The sequence below is a fragment of the Pongo pygmaeus genome, chromosome 13 (assembly GCF_028885625.2).
Source record: "Pongo pygmaeus isolate AG05252 chromosome 13, NHGRI_mPonPyg2-v2.0_pri, whole genome shotgun sequence".
NCBI classification, from domain to species: Eukaryota; Metazoa; Chordata; class Mammalia; order Primates; family Hominidae; genus Pongo; species Pongo pygmaeus.
Genome location: NC_072386.2, coordinates 86414303 through 86435806, shown reverse-complemented (window position 1 = coordinate 86435806; position 21504 = coordinate 86414303). Strand labels below are relative to the sequence as shown.

The following is a 21504-nucleotide window of genomic DNA, read 5'->3' as shown; positions in this document are numbered from 1 at the left end:
TAAAAAGTTCTTGCTGTTAAGGCATTCAATTATTTCACCTGCAACAAAATAGCCTTACATAGCAAATGAAATAGTGGGATATGGCTTTCCAATCCATTTTGAAGCAGGTAATGTTAGTCATGAGACTTGTTTATAGATTAACTGAAATTTGACTGCGATACTAAGTAATGCAGCTAACAAGATGACTGACGTCTCCAAAATAAAACATCAACTTACCATCTTGCTGTAAAAGCTGTGAGAGCAGATCCTAGTTATATTAAAGGGGTATTATCTTCATCAGATAATTTGCAAAATATCACAAATTCCAGTTCAGACATATTTGTCTTATCTAATGCCAACTCACTACAAAAGAGTTATGCTCATACCAACAAATTAGAATAATTATTCACATTTTCATTTATAGAATCTCTTTGAGAAGGAAAATGTCTCCAGGGTACATCAGAGACCTTTGCGGCAGCCCCTCCCATCACAGGCCCTGAGGCCCAGGAAGAAAAAATTGTTTCATAGAAAAATGGTAGAGGCTTGGTCTCCTGTGTCCTAGCCACTCTAGCCATGGCTAGAAGAGTCCAAGGTACAGCTTGGGCCACGGCTTCAGAGGGTGCAAGCCCCAAGCCTTGGCAGCTTCCATATGGTGTTGAGCCTATGGGTGCACAGAAGTCAAGAATAGAGGTTTGGGAACCTCCACCTAGATTTTAGAGGATGGATGGAAACCCTTGGATGTCCAGGCAGACATTTGCTGCAGGGGTGGGGCCCTCATGGAGAACCTCTGCTAGGGCAGTGCAGAAGGGAAATGTGGGGTTGGAGTCCCCACACAGAGTTCCCAATAGGGCACTGCCTAGTGGAGGTGTGAGAAGACGGCCACCATCCTCCAGGCCCCATAATGGTAGATCCACTGACAGCATGCATTGTGCACCTGGAAAAGCCACAGCCACTCAATGCTAGCCCATGGAAGCAGTCATGAGACAGGCTGTACCCTGCAAAGCCACAGGGGCAGAGCTGCTCAAGACGATGGGAACCCACCTCTTGTATCAGTGTGACCTGGATGTTGAGACCAAGTCCAAGGAGATCATTTTGGAGCTTTAAGATTTGACTGCCCCACTGGATTCTGGACTTGCGTGGAGCCTTTAGCACCTTCATTTTGGCCAATTTTCTCCCATTTGGAATGGGTGTATTTATCCAATTCCTGTACGTCCACTGTATCTAGAAAGTAACTAACTTGCTTTTGATTTTACAGGCTCATAGGCAGAAAGGACTTGCCTTGTCTCAAATGAGACTTTGGACTGTGGACATCTGAATTAATGCTGAAATGAGTTAAGACTTTGGAGGACTGTTGGGAAGGCATGATTGGTTTTGAAATGTGAGGACATGAGATTTGGGAGGGGCCAGGGGCACAATGATATGGTTTGGCTCTGTGTCTCCACCCAAATCTCATCTTGAATTGTAGCTCCCATAATTCTCCCGCGTTGTGGGAAGGACCCGGTGGGAGATAATTGAATCACAGGGGCAGTTTCTCTCATACTGTTCTCGTGGTAGTGAATAAGTCTCATGAGATGTGATGGTTTAATAAGGGGTTGCTCCTTTCTCTTGGCTCTCATTTTTCTTTTTGTCTGCTGCCATGTAAGGTATGACTTTCACCTTCCGCCATGATTGAGGCCTCCTCAGCCATGTGGAACTGTGAGTCCATTAAACCTTTTTCTTTATAAATTACCCAGTCGTCTCTGGTATGTCTTTAACAGTAATGTGAAAATGGACTAATACACCCGACAAAAGGAGACAGATAAGACTGGGCATGGTGGCTCATGCCTGTAATCTCAGCACTTTGGGAGGCCAAGGTGGGTGGATCACCTGAGGTCGGGAGTTTGAGACCAGCCTCAGCAACATGGCAAAACCCCGTCTCTACTAAAAATACAAAAATTAGCCAGCTGTGGTGATGTGTGCTTGTAGTCCCAGCTACCCAGGAGGCTGAGGCAGGAGAATCACTTGAACTCGGGAGGCAGAGGTTGCAGTGAGCAGAGACTATATCACTGCACACTGGCCTGGGTGACAGCAAGACTCTGTCTCAAAAAAAAAAAGGAGACAGATATATGAAGACAATCATACCTCCCTGTCCTCAGAATACATCTGTGTGAGGAAGTGAGTTCTTGAGTTGCAGTAGTCATCTGGCAACATGAAACAAAAGACCTAGGGACTAAAAGTTGCAGTAGTCATCTGGCAACATGAAACAAAAGACCTAGGGACTAAAAGTTAATTTACTAAAGATAGTGGGGCAGAAAAGGAAAGAGCCTGAATCCCTATGGTGTCATGGGGCTGTCACACCTGAAAATGCCTCCTTCCAGACCTGCTGTTATTTGAATTAGTTTAGTGACTTACTATATAGCCCAATTTTTGATGGTTATTCTATTGCCTGCACTCAAAAGCATCTTGTACATATGCATATAGTATTGTATAATACAATGAGATAATGGCTATAGCAGATAAACACACACAAGTAAAGAGAAAGATGAGGAAAAATTTACACTGCTTTGGAGAACAGTTGGGGGAGAGCTGTCACAGATGGTACAAGGGGTAGGAGTTCAATCAGCAGACACAGGTGACAAGGAATTTTAAACAAGGAACCATAGAAGCAAAGGCTTGGAAGGCCTAAGCATGTTTGGAGAATAGTTCACAAACTGAAGGCTGTCTAAGAAGAGCCTGTTTGTTCATCTTTGTATCCCTGGTGTTTAGTACATAACAGAATATAAACAGAATCTGCTCTCACAGCTTTTTACTATGTTGTTGGTACATACTCTGTGGTCGGTATGTACCAAGATTATTGGTACATAATTCATGTTAATAATCTTGATTACGTGAGTGTCTTGGAATGAGATTAGAAAAGCATGCTAGGGCCAAATTGAGACAGGGCTCGTATGCTACCGAAAGGACACAGTAAAACACTTGACAGAGCTTTGGAAGATACAAAGTGACTCTGGAAGCCACACAATGACTCTCTAGATTTATTATTGCTATACGAGGATGCATGGGTTGCAGGAATATCTTGCTGACACCATTCTTCATGTTCTCTCTTCTTGAGTGGATTTCCTATACAAGCATTATGGCCAACAGATGACAAATAATGACGATGAAGAACACCAGCATTTATGCTGCTCAAAGGTGACTCGTAACTTTACATTAGCTGCCAGCCAGTATACTCACTTTAACATCAACTTGTGGTGCAAAGAGTTGGGGAGACTTAACTTGTGAAAATGGTTGTAGGGACTGGCCTCATGCAGTACTTCCGTGCGGGAATTATCACAAACATTTTCTAAACTCCCACTCTGTGCTGCCCATGGCTAAGTGGTAGTGTTTACAGGAGTATATGAGAGTGTCCCATGGTCCTGATTCTTAAGTAGCTTGTAACATACATGAGGAAAAAACGAATCCACATGAGGTAAGTAACAACAGTGACAGGTATACCACATCTACAGTGATGACTGGCATAGAGAATGGGCACTAAAGGAACCTGAAACTGAGTGATCCCTGAAGACTGAGGCTTTGTGGAAAAAACGGAACTTGAATTGGGTCTAATTGGAGTGGAACATCAGATAGGAGTTGATATGGCTGGAGGTGTAGGATAAGTTAATCCATCCAACACCATGATTGCCAGGCAAACCTGAAAACACTTCTCACTGAGAGAAAGAGATCATTCCCCTGACTGATTAACTATGTTCGTAATCTGGTTAATCAATGAACAATGAACAATGTCATCTCCAGATAATTTCCAGAGAAACTATGAAAGTTGTTCATGGAATAAATCATCTTTAAAATTCTTAGAACATAAAGGTGAGGTTCACTGTACCCTGACAAAAACTGAAAACCTGACTTTATCCCAGAAGCATTTATTCATAAAGTATTAATTATATGTAAGATTATGTTAGGTTATCAAAGATGAATCAGAAGTATCTTACTATTTCAAAATTCAGAGTTTATTAGAAAAGAGAGATATGTATATAACCATAATAAAAAATTTGAAAGTCATACTTTAGAATAAGCACAGGACACAGAAAGTACTACTGGCTGATGCAGAAAGAGTGTAAGAGGAAGGCTTCTTATTTCCAGCTGAGGGAAGAACTAGGGCAGACTCTGTGGAAAAGAGGACGCATTTGAGGTAGATCTTGAATGGGAGAGAGATGTGGAGATTTGGGGGATCAGAAATATAAGGCTGAAGGTTATTCCAGGTAGAAAAAAAGCTTAAGGAGAAAAAAGTAAAAACTACATAGCTATTGTAGTTTACACATGTATGTATTACATATATATATACATATAATATATATTTATACATATATAACATGTATATAATATACATTAAATAACATATATAACATGTATATTATATATACATTATCTATCCATATACATGTTAGAGATGTACATATTTGTATGTGTTATATATAACATATATACATTATATATGTTATATGTATTATATATATGTTTTATATATACATATGTATATATATCTTAAAGGAAGGATACATTCAATCCATGTGAGGTTTTTGTGTAACTGCTAAAGTGAAGGTAATTCTTCACAGACAAGTTATCTTGAAAAATTAAAAGACTGGTTTGTCATATTGGAAAAGTAAAATTGAAATCGCCAGAACAAAGTAGACACCAAAGGAATTGAGAGAAAAGCACAAGAAAACACGAAAGGGTCAAAGACCACAGGGATGTAAGCCTCCTGCCATTGTTGAGCCCTGGGGCCTGTAGGTAGTTACTTATCCTTTTATTTTTAAAATTTAGGAAAATGAGATGTTTGGGTTAAACAGTCTTCAAGAATCCTTCAAATTCTAAAATACTGTAATTCCTTTAACTCGTAATTTTGCTTTATTCACCTATAAAAATTCAGAATTCCTAAGACAGAGGTAGGATTTTCAGATGACAAGGCAATATGTGTTTCCACTAGGTGGCCATGTCCAATTGATGGTTTTCAGAGAGGGATAAAATAGAATTTGAAAAGGGCTGTTAAGTGGGTAACATTCTTTAATTCACTAGGTAGAGTCAGTCAGAGTTGAATGAGGCCTCTATTCCTAAATTTTTATATCATTACCTTGAAGGCATTATTTGAAGAAATACTATTTTTTAACTATTTAGATCTTGTGACTATTCTCAACAGAGAAACTGTTCAAAGAAGACTTATAGCTATTTTTTATACAATTGGAACAGTGACCAGCTACGAGAAGAGTTGGAATCAAACTACTTCCTAACAAGCAAAGATCATTTCTGTCACTCCCAGTCCATTTTTAAATTAGCTTATAATTCCTTTCAAAAACATTTTTCTCTATAGCATTTTTCATTAGAAATCAGCCACAGTTCAAGGCAGGTACTTCACATAAAATTAAAGGACTGGACTAGATATTTTTTTAAGGTAGTCTAAAATATTCTATTATGAGTACTATTAGCAACAAAAATAATAGCAGGCTATTGCAGAGACTTATTTACGCATCACCCCTATTGGTAAGCAATAATCATAATTACAATAATAAAAATGTACTTTTTTTAGTAATTTCAATGCCTTTCTTGCAAGGTGTTGAATATGTTTTGCACACATTAGCTCATCAGTTACATTAGTCCATGAATCCTGGTATCATCACTGTGCGGAAAGATGCCACAGCTTCTCGTAGCCTCCAGCTAGCAGGGGTACAGGTCTCTATGTTTATAGTTTAAAAACTGGATTCTCCTTCCTCTAAGTAGCAGGTATTTTCTACTCAAATGACATATTATCTTCTGAATCAGAATGCTATCTACAATCAATCCTAGTTCTAGGCGTAGAAACACAAAAGCCTTTTTCGTGTCAATACCAGTCACATAATTTCATATATACATACACATATTTTAAAATCTTGATTCCTACTAAAATTATTTGAAAGGATAACTTTCTGATACAAATGCCATAAAATTAATGTCTAGCTACAAAAAGAAAAATGATAAGACGATGAAATATCCCACCCAGTAAGAGTTACATGCTGAAACCATAAACCTTGCTTACTGGACTACTTTGTAAACCAGCCATTTGTGAACAATTACTTTAAAGCATCATGCCATTCATTATCCTGAAAAACAGGATAATGGAATGCTCTATCTCCCCAAAGTCTGCTCACTGTAAACAGTCCATCCCTCCTTGCTGACTCCAAAAGCTGTATAAACATACTGCAATCAAACCCACCGTAGCTCACAGAAATCCTTTCTTTAAGTAATCTACAGAATGCCAATCTAATACAAATAGAAGAAAGAGAAGTTCTTACTAACACAATATTTTGTATTTACAGTATTCTGAACAGTGCTTAAACCTGCACTGGTTATATAAAAGACACTCCCCCACGCTACCTCCCACCCCAGGCTGACAGCATGCTTAGTTCTCCCATTTACACCACACTGCAATAACATAAAGAGGGGCTTACTATTAATCCAGGTTTTACTACAAAGCGACCCGTTATTTCTCTGTCAAACACTCGCAAGAGTGCCAAGTGTCTGTCATCCAATTCAAGGGATTAAGTCTTCTTTTATAGTCTGATACTTGTACCAATTTATAAAAATACAGATATAGTTTCTTAGAGTTGGTCACAGTCTATATTTTGGCTTGGATTCAGGCAGCAGAGGTTGACTATGACAGCTGGCAGGAAACTGAGGGGAGAATACATCCTCCCCCTTCAGTCACCACATCTCAGTTGCCATAGTGATTAATCCTTAATTGAAGGCTGTCTTTGTACATTTCTTTTCAGCAAATTTTATGTAAACTTAAGTTGAAAACGTGCAGTTGACTGAGAAAAGCACGTATCACATCACAAACAGGTACAGTTCAGCTCCATGACATACTTTCATATAGTAAAAGAACAGATGAACTCTAATAAAGGTATCAGTTCCTTCAAATGCTTAAAACATTTCTTTTTGGCCTGAGCTTAAACCTAAGTCAGACAGGTTTTCTCTTCTGTTATCAGACATCTCGTCTTGTTAAAATGAGCTGTTTTCAGAAATGGTTCTAAAATATCAAAATACAATTTTAGGCAAAATGTGTTCTTATTTTGCATATTACTCTACACAATTTGTACTATCAAATAACAATGGTATAATTCAAAATTTATGTTAGGAGAGACAGGACATCTATAAAATATGTTCTATAAAGTTAATTTATAAAATTATAAACTGTAAGAAACCAAAGGAAACACTGAAAACAGTACATTTTACTCCTTTTTAAGATACATGGTTGAATTTGAAGAGTAGATTCAGTTTTTCTCATTTTGGTTATCGATAATTACTGTACATCAAATAATTACTGTATATGAAAAACTCTGAAAGACCACAGGATCTCCTAGGATTATGGTGTTTATTACTTCTCTTTTACAAGTTTTCAATTTAGTATATTCCTTTGCAATCTAGTTAAAGGTTCTAATTCAGACTCTATGGTATTCTTTAGAAACTGAAATACTGGTATACTGTGGCAACTGTTATTTGTGAACTGATTTCATAAAACAAATAGGATTTATTTTCTTACTGAGACAACACGTCTGCAACTGGCTACAGACACACATGCATGCACACAATCTTTCCAAACACAAGTAAAGTTCTTTAATAAAACTGTGATGACAGACATGAAGCACTCAGAGGAATTACCAGGAACCGAAAAGATTCTAGATTGAGTCCCAGATGAAAGATACTGTAATATCGGTGGGAGGTCTGAGGTTTTTTGGAGACTTCAGGATCAAGAAGTTTGCATGTATTTTCTAACACTATGACTGAGTCTCTTTTGTTCTTGCTTCATTTCCCTTTCCCTTTGTTTATTCTCTTTTTTTCTCATAACTTTTTAATTTTTTTGAAAACTGCAAATTCACTATTGCCACCCACTGCCACACCAGCTGCAAAATCTCTGAGTAACATAAATCTCTCTAGCCAAAGATGATGAGTGTGTTTCAATGATTTCCTCATTAAAGGTGCTGAAGTAATATTGACGCGATATGATGAAATCAGTGATTGGGAACACTTTTTTCTCAGAAATTCTGTGAGACAGCTTTGAAATGTTAGAATGAAATTTTGCTGTATCAATTACTGACTGAAGTCAGCCACTGAAACGAGTTTCTGCAGACTGTGTTTGGGCTGCTAGCAATGGTGCCATGGGAATGGACCTCCCATTTAGTGGCTTTAAAACTTCACCACAATGTAGTCATTCAACAGCTAATTTCTTTATCTTCTCTGAAAAGGGTTTATATTAAGTTGGTGTATGTGTGATGAGGGAGATAGATGGCCTCGAAGGGTATATTATAACCCCCAGGGAGTAGATATTCCAATTTGTTTCCTAGCAAGAGATGCCCCTCCCTCTGAAAATCACTGTGAAGAGTCAAGGTTTCTAATGAGATTGTGTTGTCCACCTCAAAAATATTTGGACTGAAAGAGCTCACAGGCCAACTGTGTTTCCAGCATTTTCGTTTTTATAACTTTGCTTAAGAAACAGGTTGCTTCTCAGGTCAATTGTTGCAGAAATTATATGCTTGTAAATTTCTTCTCTGATAAATATTTAGATAAGCTAATGACCAGTATATCCAGTTATTTCATTATTGCCAAATTATCTGACCTTTCACATTAAAATTTGTTTGTATGGAGAAGGACATGGTTTTAAAAAAGGGCAGTTTAAAAAAAAAACCTAATAAAAAATTAGCTACCTGTTCAAAAGATTCTGATATACTCTTTATCCTAACAAAGCAAGTTTCTGGAAAACCCAACATAATTCTGCCTGCCTTTTTCAGATGGCACATACAAGGCAGTCAAACTGTAGAAATGCTGTTTAAAGTGTTGGTTGAGAGATGGTACATTCCTGGATCAAATGAGAAGATGAGTATAAAAAGCATATTTGGGTCATGAAAGAATGCTTTCACGAGTTGTAGTTTGGCACTGGGCCTATGGATTACATTGAAAAATGCTAGAAAGGATAGCTTTTCAAAGTCTGTTATTAGATTTATTCTAGGGATATTATAAGACAACTGACTGTTCACTATATCGTTCTGTGGTCCCCAAAAAACCCCAAGTGACACATTTCCTTCAAAGTGAGTGCTAGGAAAAGCTTTGCTTCTCCTAGAACCAGTGTTATTTTTTTCTTTTTCCTTAAGGGCAAACATTTCACTCAGCCTTTCTCAGCAGGGTGTTATGGCATTTTGGGCAGAACAATTCTTTGCATATGGGAGTGCCTCCCCATTGGCCCCCTCAACCCAGTCCCCTGTCCAGGATAGCCATTTGGAATCCCTGGCTTCCAGACATTAATGCCAGCTAGGCATTCAGTCATTGTGACCACCCAAACTGCCCACACACATTTCCACATGCACTAGCTGAGATATCACTACATAGACAGCTTACCTCCTTTGTTTTTCTACCAGAAAAGTCAATAAAATTAGCCATTTTAATATAATATCTGGGTAGAACATATTATGTTCTATGCATTTGCATTCTAACTTTCTCCCTGTCTTAAACTTTCAGTTTAATTTATATTTTCTCTGGTTCTAAATTTCATTTTGTACTCTGGTTTTATTGTTAAGGTAATTTAATTCCTTTGTCAAACCAGTGAGGTACGAATAAATTAATTCCCTTGATAGTTCAGAGGAATTCTACCCTCACCTTCATTCTTAAAAGTATAATAGCACTAAGTTGAAATAAAATATTGGTATTATATACAGTATGCATTCTGAACTCTTGCCCATAAAGTGATAGTAAAATTACTCCTGAGGCACTTAGCTCTTAGAAAATAATAAAGAATAATAAGCCAAACACAAGAAAATATTTTTTAAAAACCTTTGATGAAAGCGACTACATATAAACAAAAATATCACAACAGCAATTTTAAGTGGGAAGAGCCCATAGGAAGTATTTATGACTTTTAACAGTATAAAAATCCTTTTGCTAAAAATATAAATTCTATATGAAATGAGTTTTCTGTGTGGGTCTTCATTTTAGGTGAAAAATTGTGGAGCAAACTAATCACACACTTTCCTTTTTCCATTATGAGCAGAAATGGTTTTGGTTCTGATTGAACTACATGATTCCCTCAGATTCCTTTTCATTTTGGGAGTACTGGCCAATTTTTATTGAGGGAAACTATTAAGCAACTCAACATGATTAGGTATTTGGGTACAAATTTGTTGTTTAATCTAAAACATCTTCAATGACTACAGTTCCCAAATGGTGTTCTGATTTTTACACTTATTTGTATGTCACTTACAGTTTTTGTTGCTACTTTTGAGGGAGTACTTAGGGAAGATTCTATTGAGTAACTTCTGTGAAAAATGAGGTAACTAAAGATGATACTACCCTATATTTTTCTTACCTTAGAACTGCAAACAGCTATGTTAGCAGGCAGCTGAGAAAACTGCTTCAACTCAAATACGTCATGTGCTGCCCATCGGCTCATGTGATTTTCAGCTTTGCTCGATCCAATCACATTCTGGTTTGAGTGAATATAAGCCACTTCCTGAACGCCATCTAGGAGGTAATTTATGTTTATTAATTGATATATCAAGTATAAAGCAATATGGTTCCATAAAAACACATTATTCTTATTTTTAATACTCAAGAGAAACATCAACATCACAATATTCTTTAGGAAAAATATTGAAAAGAGAGTTCAAATATGTTAGTCTAGGTTACCTTGGAAATGACTTTTCCTTCTCATCAATGTGAGATGAGAACTACTGATAGGTAACAATCTTTAAACCTGAAATGGAGGTTTTGGCCAAAAGAAAAGTCAGGGTTGAGGAGGGTCCTCTCTATGAATGTTTTGTTAATTTAAAAAAAAAAAAAAAAGTTCACTAATTTAAAGAATGAAACTAACCTTATCTGTTCCTTTAAACATGTACTTGATTACAGTGATGGAATGAGAGCATGGGGTTTATGACCAGGGAGTTTCGTTTGATTGGCTTTGCTCAGTTTTACTGTTTGGATTTTGTCTTTTTTGTACATATGCCCAGAGAATGTCAAGATGAGAGCTTTTTAGGAAATGAAAAAAATTAACTCATGGCTTTTATCTGAAAGAGGTTTAAAAAATGGCTACAATTTTTATTGCTTTGCTTCTAGGCACCTATAATTCACTTTTGAATTGTGATCATAAAAGAGAAAGCTAGAAGCGAGGCCTGTAAAAGCTCCCTCCAACAGCTCTGGCAATGAACCTCAGGTATAACCTTCAACACTTGTGCTGTTTTAGTCCCGAACCTCTTCAATCAGAAATTGCCAATCATGCAAACACAAGACGTCGTTAAATAATATGATGAGACAGTAACTAGCATAACACTCTCCTTAATTTCAGAATACCAGGTACTATATATGACACAGTTTCAAAACCTTCACGGCAGAAAATTTACTCAGATGTTTCTTAATTTTGATGACACGTTATCCATTATTCAAAACAGCATTAGTTCCAAACTAACTACTGACACCTTTTGCACAGTAAAAACAAACAAAAAACTGAGCTGATTATTCAAAAAAGTTTATGCAATAATTCCTCAAACCTAAAATCTAACTGTAGCCCACCAACCAAAGGATAATTCAGTACTTATTTACAATGACACCAAGATATAAATCATAATTAACTCTTAAATGAGAATGGTAATAGCCACAAAGAAAGCCTCATTTGTACATAATCAAACACAACAATTAAGATTTCTATAGCAAAATGTCCTTGCTTATATCTCAGCTTCTTTCATATAATTTTTGGGGAATAAGTCAGACACTTGTGAAGTCAATGCTAACTCTTAAAATCACCATACAGATTCTGGGCAGAGAGTGGTAACAGCAGAAGCAGGAGAATCTTTGAACCTGTACACAAAAACAGACAACAACTAGACAGCAAAACCAAAAGTCCGTGGACATTTACAACAAAATTAGATAACAAGATACCCTCATGACACCTAAAGTACAAGCAGGTGGGGAAAATCTCCACTAGCTATGAACTCTGCATGGTTTCAGTATCTGTGTGAAAGAAGGAAACAACAAGGTGCCTGACAGACCTAAGAACAGGAGACCCCAGAACTGCCAACAGGTATTCACCGGAAAGCACAAGGGGCCAGCTGGAGAACAGCAGCTGAATCCAGGAAGGTTTCCTGCTCTTCAATGCTGAGAGGGTGCAGGGGGGACACAGTAAGAAGGCCTGGAGGGGCTGGAGCAGGCCAACCACTAGAATTCCCCAAACTGACCCACCAGGGCTCCCACCCAGGTCAGGGCCCAATAAAGAGGAAAAACTGCTGGGAGAGAATCAAAATAAGTAGGATAGGAAGAACAAGGATGAGGGCAAGAAAAGACCTAGAGCAAAGCAAGGGAGAGAGAGCGAGAGGAAAGCCCAACACAGTGCAGCACTCTACATGGAAATAACATATGGATCTCTGTGAAGTGAGAAAAGATTTCCTAAGCTCTGCTTCATTTGTAAAATTCAGGGGAAATAATTTCATATAAAAATGACCAAGGGAAAAGCAGCAGGGTCAAATCTCAAAAAAATTATTGTGAGAAAAAAGAGAACAGGCAGAGTAATATCCCTTCAATGAAAATGTGCTAGAAAGATGTGCTCACAAAACAGAAAAAGACATGAATCAACAACGTAAATCAGAATTAGAGGAACTCAGAAATGAGTGATAAGAACTTAGGAAAGACTTAGAAATTTTTTTTTTTTAATTTCAAAAATGAAGACTAAACTAGAAGGAACATAAGTGGGAATAAACACAACAGATAAGCCTTAAGAGAACCAAAACAACATTTTAAAAAAGCAAAACGAAATGAACAGATAAAGATTTGAGAGAATGTGACAAAAACTGAAGATAGGCAAAGAAGACTGAACATCTGAAAAGAAGTCCCTGAAGAAGAAAGCCAAACCAAAGGAATAGAACAAGTAACTAAAAACACTAGTACAAGCGAGTCTTTCCCAAAATAAAATTCGAGTGAAAACAACCCTGTGTATATCAGAATATGGACCCAGGATAACCAACATGAAGACACAAGCTAGTAAAATTATTGGACAACAATGAAAAGAAAAAAATCCCCTGGGCATCCAGGGAGAGGAAAAAAAAAAAGAACATATAATGCCACACTTTATGCCAGAAGAAAACAAAGCTACATATTTAAGACGCTCAAGAAGACAATGTGAGCCAAGTATTTTACATCCAGCAAAACTGACTTTTAGGTATAAGGGCACAAAACTGTTATTGCAAGAATCTCAGGGAATATTATTCTCATGAACACTTCTTGAGCAATCTACTAGACAGTAAGATTCAGACAACCAGAACGATGAGAGGAACACTGACATTAAGGACTGATGGGGAGCATGAAATGTGTAGTTACCTGTGGACCAACAGTAAGTGAAGTCTAAGAGGGGAGCAGTATATAATGCAATGCCTGTATCTTTGACAATGAAGACATAGTATATCCGTTTTAAAAATGGAAGAAAAGGGAGAGCAGAGGCAAAAACAGATAAACCCTAAATGTTGCCAGCAATCAAATGGTGGTAGTACTGCTATTTTATTCTTTGTGTAATATGGGATAAAGCAAATTAGCAACCATGGGGCATTAGAAGTAAATTATTCCCTATATGCTTGAGAACCAGAATTATCAATATTGTAGAAATGGTATTCACATATAATAAAGAGGCTAAATAAGAGCTCTATACTCTCAAATTAAGTATCAATACAAATATGGAAGTCTAACCTCAAGGTATTTTATCATCACATATATGTGTACATACATATATAAAAATATATATCACAAATATATGTATACATACACATATATGTGTATAAATATAAATACACACACACACACACACACACACACACACACACACACACACACACACACACAATCTGGCCACTGAAAGGGCCCAAAAATAACCAAGTCAACAGCAGCAATGATCATTACTAGCACCAGACTGTGGTCTTGAAACACACTTTCTCTCTAAAAGAAACCAAGACTTCTTGGAATAATGACTGATTGTAGGTCTGGGACAGAACATGTATGAGATGTTCCTGGAACATCTTATAAGACTAGACTACAAGGAAGCTTCCAAAACGACTAGCAGCATGCCAAAAGGCTTCAGGAACCAAAATATTCATGTCAGAGATTCCCCTCTATTCACAGATAGGACAATGGAGCCTTAATAATATTATTAATTGCAATAAATTGAGACCCACTAAATGTGTTTGAATCAATTACTAAGAAAAGAATGAGTCATCCTTATGGCATATAGACACATTTAGTTTTTATTATACTAAAAACTGGTAAATAAAGCAATTAGTATTTTTCCTGTCTCTCCCATATGAACTGTGCCACTGGGTAAGAAATAATGAAGGGAAGTAGTGAAGTACCTCTTTACAAAAGAATTCTAAATAAATGAAACTGAAATTCAGAGAAATAGAAAATATTTTGCTAATCTGAATGAATAAATAAGTATAGGTATTAAGTATCAATGGCTGCTAGGATCATAAAGAGAGAGAATAAACATTTTGTGCCTACTATAGTCTTGTTAAACACTAACTTTTATCTTGCCAAAGGAACTGAAACTGAGTCTGATCCAGTCTCAGGAACCAACTGCTCTTTTGCAGGTAATACAGAAGACAGAAGAACATGTTTAACTGCATGGAGAGGATACAATTAGCAAAATGCAAACTGAGGGAAACTCTGTAAGAGATGGTCCAGGTACTTCCATAGTTACCCTGTAAGGCAATGAAAGGGATGAGGATTCCTGTAGATTAAAAAAGACTATATAATATTTTTACAAAATGGATGAGACTGAACCATAATATCCAGTGATATGGTTTGGCTGTGTCCCCACTCGAATCTCATCTTGAATTGTAGCTCCCACAATCCCCATGTGTCATGGGAGGGACCTGGTGGGAGGTAACTGAATCATGGGGGCAAGTCTTTCCCATGCTGTTCTCGTGATAGTGAATAAGTCTCATGAGATCTGATGGTGTTATAAAGAGGAGTTCCCCTCTACAAGCTCTCTCTCTTTTCCTGCCACCATCCATGTAAGACATGACTTGCTCCTCATTGCCTTCCGCCATGATTGTGAGGCCTCCCTAGCCACGTGGAACTGTGAATCCATTAAACCCCTTTTTCTTCAGTCTCAAGTATGTCTTTATCAGCAGCGTGAAAACAGATTAATTCACCTAGGGATGCACATTTGGTGATAAAACCATATAAAGGTAAATAAGTAATTACTATAGAAGCTAGAATAATTGGTATTTATGGGGGCAGAGGAGCTGTGATTTAGATGGGCACACGCAGGGGGTCCCGGGGTAGATGGCAACATTCTCTATCTTGACCTATATGTGGTCTCCCATTTATCCTGCTAACCAACCCTTCCTTATTTGTGCCTCAATGCAGCATCTTGATTGTAGGGCTGTTTTACAAGTTAATTCAAAGCGTCTCACAGAACTATTCGATAAAACAAATATACTTTTTAAAGTTTTGAGAATGTGTCTTTAGTTACCTAAAAATTTATCCATTGATTCATACGACTGCTCTTGATTGACAACTTTCTCATTTGAACATTTCATTGGTTTTCTTGGAATAAAAGTGCTATTTTTCTTATTATGGCTAGGCAATTTTGAAGAAAAACTGGTTCTGTCTCTTATAGTTCTTGATCTGTGGCTCTGTTTAGAGAAACTGAAGTGGCTGACGGATAAACTCTCATCTGAGGATGAATAATCATCAATAAACTGAGAGTTATGATCCTCATTTGCTGCATACACTTGGTTTGTTTTGTTCATTGTTTTGGGAGAATTGTGAAGTTCTTTTTTGGTTTCTTTTATTCTCTTAAACCTCAATGAACTAGCTCTCTTTCTTACTCTTGACTTGGAAGAAATTTCAATGTCATCAGATTCATCACTGATATCACTGGTGCCTTTTCTTTTCACAATAGATTTCAGGGTTGTGTTCTCAGGACTTAACTTTTTTGAAATTATTCCATTTCTTTTGTCATCAGTGTTTCGATCATTATCATTATTTCTTGTTTTTACAGAGTGTTCTGTTTCAGAATCCTCAGATCCCTCCAAGGGTGGCTTAAACCTTATACTATTGTCGGGGAATCTCTCAGTTGTGTATTGTGCAGGACAGATGACATCACCATCTTCTGATTCTGTGACATTCTGTAAAATGCAATGTTTATCTGTATTTTTAATTTTTTTCTCATCAGACTTGGAAGAAATATTCTGTTCTAAAATCTTCTCACTTTTATAAAAAACATGCTTTTCTTTTGGATTTAGGATGTTATCTAATTTCTGATGTTTTGAAGTACCAAGAGAGTCCTGATTTTTCTCACAACCAGCATCTTTGGCTTCTGTTGAAAGGCATGTGGGCTGCTCATCAGAACTTTCATCATCAGAGGCAGTATTTCCATCACTATCCTCAACTGCTTTACATTTTGTTTCAAGCAATTTCGAGAAACCACACTGGAGTAAGGTAAGCTGTCCTGGAGAGCTGGAAGCTTTACTTGAATCGGGTGCTTTGTTTTTGGCAGTCTTTACTCCTGTGGCTCCCACTGGCTCTTCATCACTGAAGTCGCTGCAGAGATCACATGCTTCCTTTGCCAGTGGCTCTGCAGCTTGTTCTGGACCTCTGCATTCCTGACAGTCAGGCTCTCTAGGCTATAGAAGAAACAATGACAAAAACATCAGAAAACCTCAAGATATAATATGGAATCAACTGAAAAGTACTCAACTTTGGGCAGGTAATTTAGGTACAAATATATCACTTAATATTTTCTAAAAGTACAACATTTAATAAACAAATGTAAAGGGTTTAATATCATAGTCTAGTAGTCTTTTCTCTTTCCATGTTGAATATTGTTCCAAAATAAAAAAGTTTAAACTAGAGTACCATATAATCAAAGTATTTTGAAGAAAAACACAAAGTGGGGTGTTTGGCTTCTAAGATGCAAGGACACATAATTCTGGCCTCGAAAGTGAAAAGCATACAACTTACTGCTTAAGAATTACTGGAGTTTACTGTCATCTAGCAGATACTTCCAATCATGCTTTAAGAATAAGACAGATTACAGGAGTTAACAAGGTAAAGAATTCACGACTAGAAAACTGTTCTAATTGATTAAAAAGGCCAATAGGATCTTGATCACCAGAAATAAAGAATTTTGAAGTAAAATTTGCTACAAATTTAAATTCAATATGTAACTTTTTCACATTAATCAGAGTTAAATATATCCTAGTTTTCTAAAACTGAGGCTCTACTAGTAAAATATTGCAGAAAGTATCATCTGATAATACTTTTGCCAATATTTGAGATTCATATATTTCTCTAAATTTATAAAAATTTCATCCCCAATTTAAAGTCATTGGACTGGTATAAATTGATAGTTAAGACTCTAAAAACAGACAAGAAAAAACCAGCAACAATAACAAAAAAACCTTCCACACATGTTTTTTACCTTTAAGATGGCCTTATGATGAAATAAAGATTTGGTGGTACATGAGATAACAAGCTACTAAAAAGATCACAAAATTAAGGAATCAAATATCTGCTTTCAGTTAGAGAATAATTTTGATATTTGGGTTCAATAATTTTAAATACACATTGATGGTGATTTTTCCATTTAACTTACCATTTAGTCACAAATTATTTATTTGGGATGGGTTAGTTTTCTAGGTGGTACTGGATTTACAGTTTGGTGTAGTTAAAATTCAGTTTAGCTGTAAATGCCTGAACTGCTCCTGAATTTGTTCTTATAATATGAATGTTAAATCAGCCTTAATTATTAATTTTATCCATAGTCCTCTGGCTTTGTGTCCTTGACTCTTAATTTTTTTTTTTACAGGTCATAAAATTAAGGAAAAAGGAAAAGAAACAAAATTGTCACAGTACATGTTTTCTAGGTGTTGTAGGCTACAGGTTCAAATATTACATACCATTTCTAGTTTGTGTGCTGGAGGTCCCTCTTTCAACCATGTTGTGGCTGTCATGACCCCTGCTTCCACTTGGCCTTCTCTCTATGTCAGTAAGAAAGAATGCAAATAGGTATGCAACACAGGGGGTAGCAACAATCAGAAAAACAACAGCAATGCATGCTATTCTTGGAGTTAAGAAAGAAAAATTGCATGCAGCTTGCTTTAGCATTGTTAATGTTATTTTTCAACTTGCTAATTAAGAAACCCATATATAAACGTTTATATAACATTTAAAAAATACTCTTAATTCTTGTGTTAAAGTTTACTTTTACAGACACAGAAAACTAATACTTTCCAGCCAACTTCATTAAAAGTACTAGTGGGGAGAGGGGGAGTGAAGAAATGTGAAATATTTACCCAGTATGATATCCATAACAACCATTCCCATACAATAATTATGGTAACGATATATTAACATTTCAAACACCACAATGTTGAATATTGGGAACTTGATATTCTAGCCTATATTGTTACTATATTTATTGTTCATATTCATTTAAAAATACCCCTTAGGTGTAGGAGACATCAAAATGAAAAGGTCCACCCCAATATGAAACTAAAACAATATTCTAGTTATATAACAGGTTTGCTATCTTTTGGGAAAGTATTTGGACTTTAAAGCTTCTGGTGTATCATTTAGCAGAAGTTCTAATGGCCTAGATTCTAGAATATTAAATTCTCCTCAAAAGGAAATCAATTCTCTTTTTAAGGCTATATTTGTTGATAGAGCAAGGAGAAATAATACTACCATCACTAGAGTTACAAATGCCCAACTTAGGAATACACAGACATACTAATGGCGTGGTTCCAGCCACCTGGTATCCCGGGCAATGAGTGAGAATCTCCCCTATGGAATTCTAGGGAATGACAGTTTCTGAATTGCTGCAAGTCCTTTATTCTCCATGCCTGGAGGCTATTACAGCAATGGGATGGGAAGCCTCATTCCCAGGCTACCATTTATCTCTGTAACAGAAGCTAAATGGCTACAACAGGTGAAAGTGGCAGTACTAGAAATCTTAAAGCTGTTGAAACTCCTTTATTATAGAAAAACGGCCACTCCAGTCTTAAGTTGTTCAGGCCAAACACCTTGGAGCCATCCTTAACTCTTTTTCTCATACCCTGTATCTGACCCATCAGCAAATCCTGTCAATGCCACCTGGATAATATATACAGCATCCAGCCACTTCTCATGCCACCCATCACAATCACCCTGGCTCAAGCCAACATCATCTCTCAGCTGGATTACTGCAGTATGCTCCTAACTGGCTTCTTGCTTCTGTCCTTGTACTTCTATAGTTTAGTTTTCAATAGTAAGTCAAGCTAATATAAATCAGACTATGTCATCTTTCTGTGCAGAACCCTCTAATTGCTTTTTGTCTCATTCAGGTAAAAGTCAAAGTTCCTGCATGGTCTGGCTCTCTGTCATCTCTCTGGCTCCATCTCTTGCTCTCTTGCTGAACCCACTCTAACCACGCTGGCCTCCCTGACATTGGAGATCACATGGGGCATGTTCCTCCCTCAGGACCTCTGCATTTGTTTCTCCTGTCTAAAATACATCTTCCTCTCTCACCTCTTTGAATACTCAAATGCAGCCTTCAGAGTGAGGGCTTCCTTGGCTACCCCATCTAAAACTGCAATGCCTCTTCCTTGACAATTTCTATTTCCCTTCCCTGTTCTATTTTTTATCCTTAGAACCTATCATAATACATTCTATATTTCACTTATTTATTCTGTTAATCATTTGTCTCCCCATATAGAATGCAGACTTCTGGCAGACAGGATCATTTTGTCTATTTTGTTCTTTTACGTATGCAAAGCTCTATGAACAGTACCTGACATTTAGCAGATGCTCAACAAATACTTGTAAAAGGAACTCTCAATATCTATCTTTGAAGAGAAACCATAATATAGATAATGGAAAGTCAATGCAAAACAGAATGAAATTGCCCAGAAATCATAAGATTATAAGTGTAAATATTCAAATTTTTACATCTTAAAACATTTTAAAAGAGATTTTACACAACCTTAAAAATTAAAAATGTCTCACTTTAAGTGAAATACTCCTTTTACTTTATGATAGGTACTCCCATTATATGGGGCTAATAATATTTAGAAGCACCTTTTGGCCCAAAGCAGCATGAATCTAACCAACTCTGAATAAGTTTACATTCTAATTGATGACAAATGAGTAATTTTAATTCGAAATTTAACTTAATAATCAAGTGCCAATGATATGCCTAGCAAGAAAAATGTAGGACATGGATGGCCTTGTCACCCCTTATTAATATCAATTAGAAAATAGGTTAATATTCTTAGTGTTCTGGTATATTAAAGAACTTAGAGATATTTTTAAAAAAGAAAATGTAAGACATGGATGGTCCTGTCATTAATAAACACTTCTGAAGGTGAAACAAGATATTCTTAGAATGACCAGTGAACAAGAGAACTTTTTTTTTTTTTTTTTTTGAGACGGACTCTTGCTTTGTTCCCCAGGCTGGAGTGCAGTGGCATGATAAACGAGAACTTTTTCTGCTTAATAACCTGTCATCCTGATATGTCTTATATAACACTTGTTTAACAAAGAAATAGGTGGTTATTCTGATAAAAACAGATAACTGTCATATATGACAGAAAACACGATAAATAATGTAATGCTAATATTTTTATAGACAATGACTTTAACATCAATATAGGCATGTCAAGTAGTAATCTGAGATGGAGGTAGCAGCTGGGTTTGGGAGCTGGAGGGCAAACAAAGTTATTGATATGAAAAGGGAAACTGGAAAGAACAAATTCATGAAAGAAACAGCGTATTTAAAAAGCAAGGGGAAAAAAATCCAAAAAGTAGGACTCCAAATGGGCCACTGAATTCAGAATCAAATATAGTTACTATAAAATAGAAACTCAGCAGTATACATCAGAAATTGTATAACAGTAACAATATTTATAGGATTCAAATAATATATACCTTCCTCTCCCCCAGCCATCCATGGTCTACTGCTTAACTTGTTCAGCATACAATTCCTGACATTACGTGGTTATTATGTAAACGTTCTCTTCCACCTCCGGTCAAGATGGTTTAAGTTCCTCAAAGACAGGAACCAATTGCTCCTTGAACTGTCTTTATGGTACTTACTGAATAAATGAAGTACATTAAGATTTTACCACAAAGTCCTGGAAGTCAAGAGAAATATCCTGAAGTTCTCTAAGACTCAGTTTCCTCATCTATACCATGAGGAGGTTGAAAAAGATGATACTCCAGGATTTTATGATACGTATACGAATATCAATTAGAAAATAGGTTAATATCCTTAGTATTCTGGTATACAAAAGAACTTAAAGATTTTTTTAAGAAAGGATATAAAATATTTTGTTTGAAGAATAAGAAACATCTGTATGCTAAGGATGAACACAACAGGGAGAGTTTAAAATATTGGTGTGGAATTTTTATTGGGAACAGAAAACAAAAATCTCCATGAGACATGAGAGTACATCTCAGGGAGTATTTGGTAACTTTTAATCAAAACACATTTTATATTTTTGTTTATTTAGG

At 36.5% G+C, this 21504-nt stretch overlaps 1 protein-coding gene across 9 annotated transcripts in view; it reads right to left on the bottom strand.

Annotated features, from left to right (window-relative positions):
• ERCC6L2 (ERCC excision repair 6 like 2) overlaps positions 1 to 21504 on the bottom strand; it is a 158054-nt gene that overhangs the window by 24538 nt on the left and 112012 nt on the right. For 8 of the 9 annotated variants that reach the window (XM_054502479.2, XM_054502482.2, XM_054502485.2 and 5 more), the window contains 3 exons: positions 17913 to 17993; positions 15482 to 16637; positions 10340 to 10494 (listed from right to left, as the gene is read on the bottom strand). In XM_054502479.2, the coding sequence (XP_054358454.1) occupies positions 10340 to 10494; positions 15482 to 16637; positions 17913 to 17993 (1392 nt within the window). Of the gene's footprint in view, positions 1 to 5543; positions 5665 to 10339; positions 10495 to 15481; positions 16638 to 17912; positions 17994 to 21504 lie in introns of those variants that run through there. The other variant, XM_054502490.2, reaches the window with a different exon arrangement.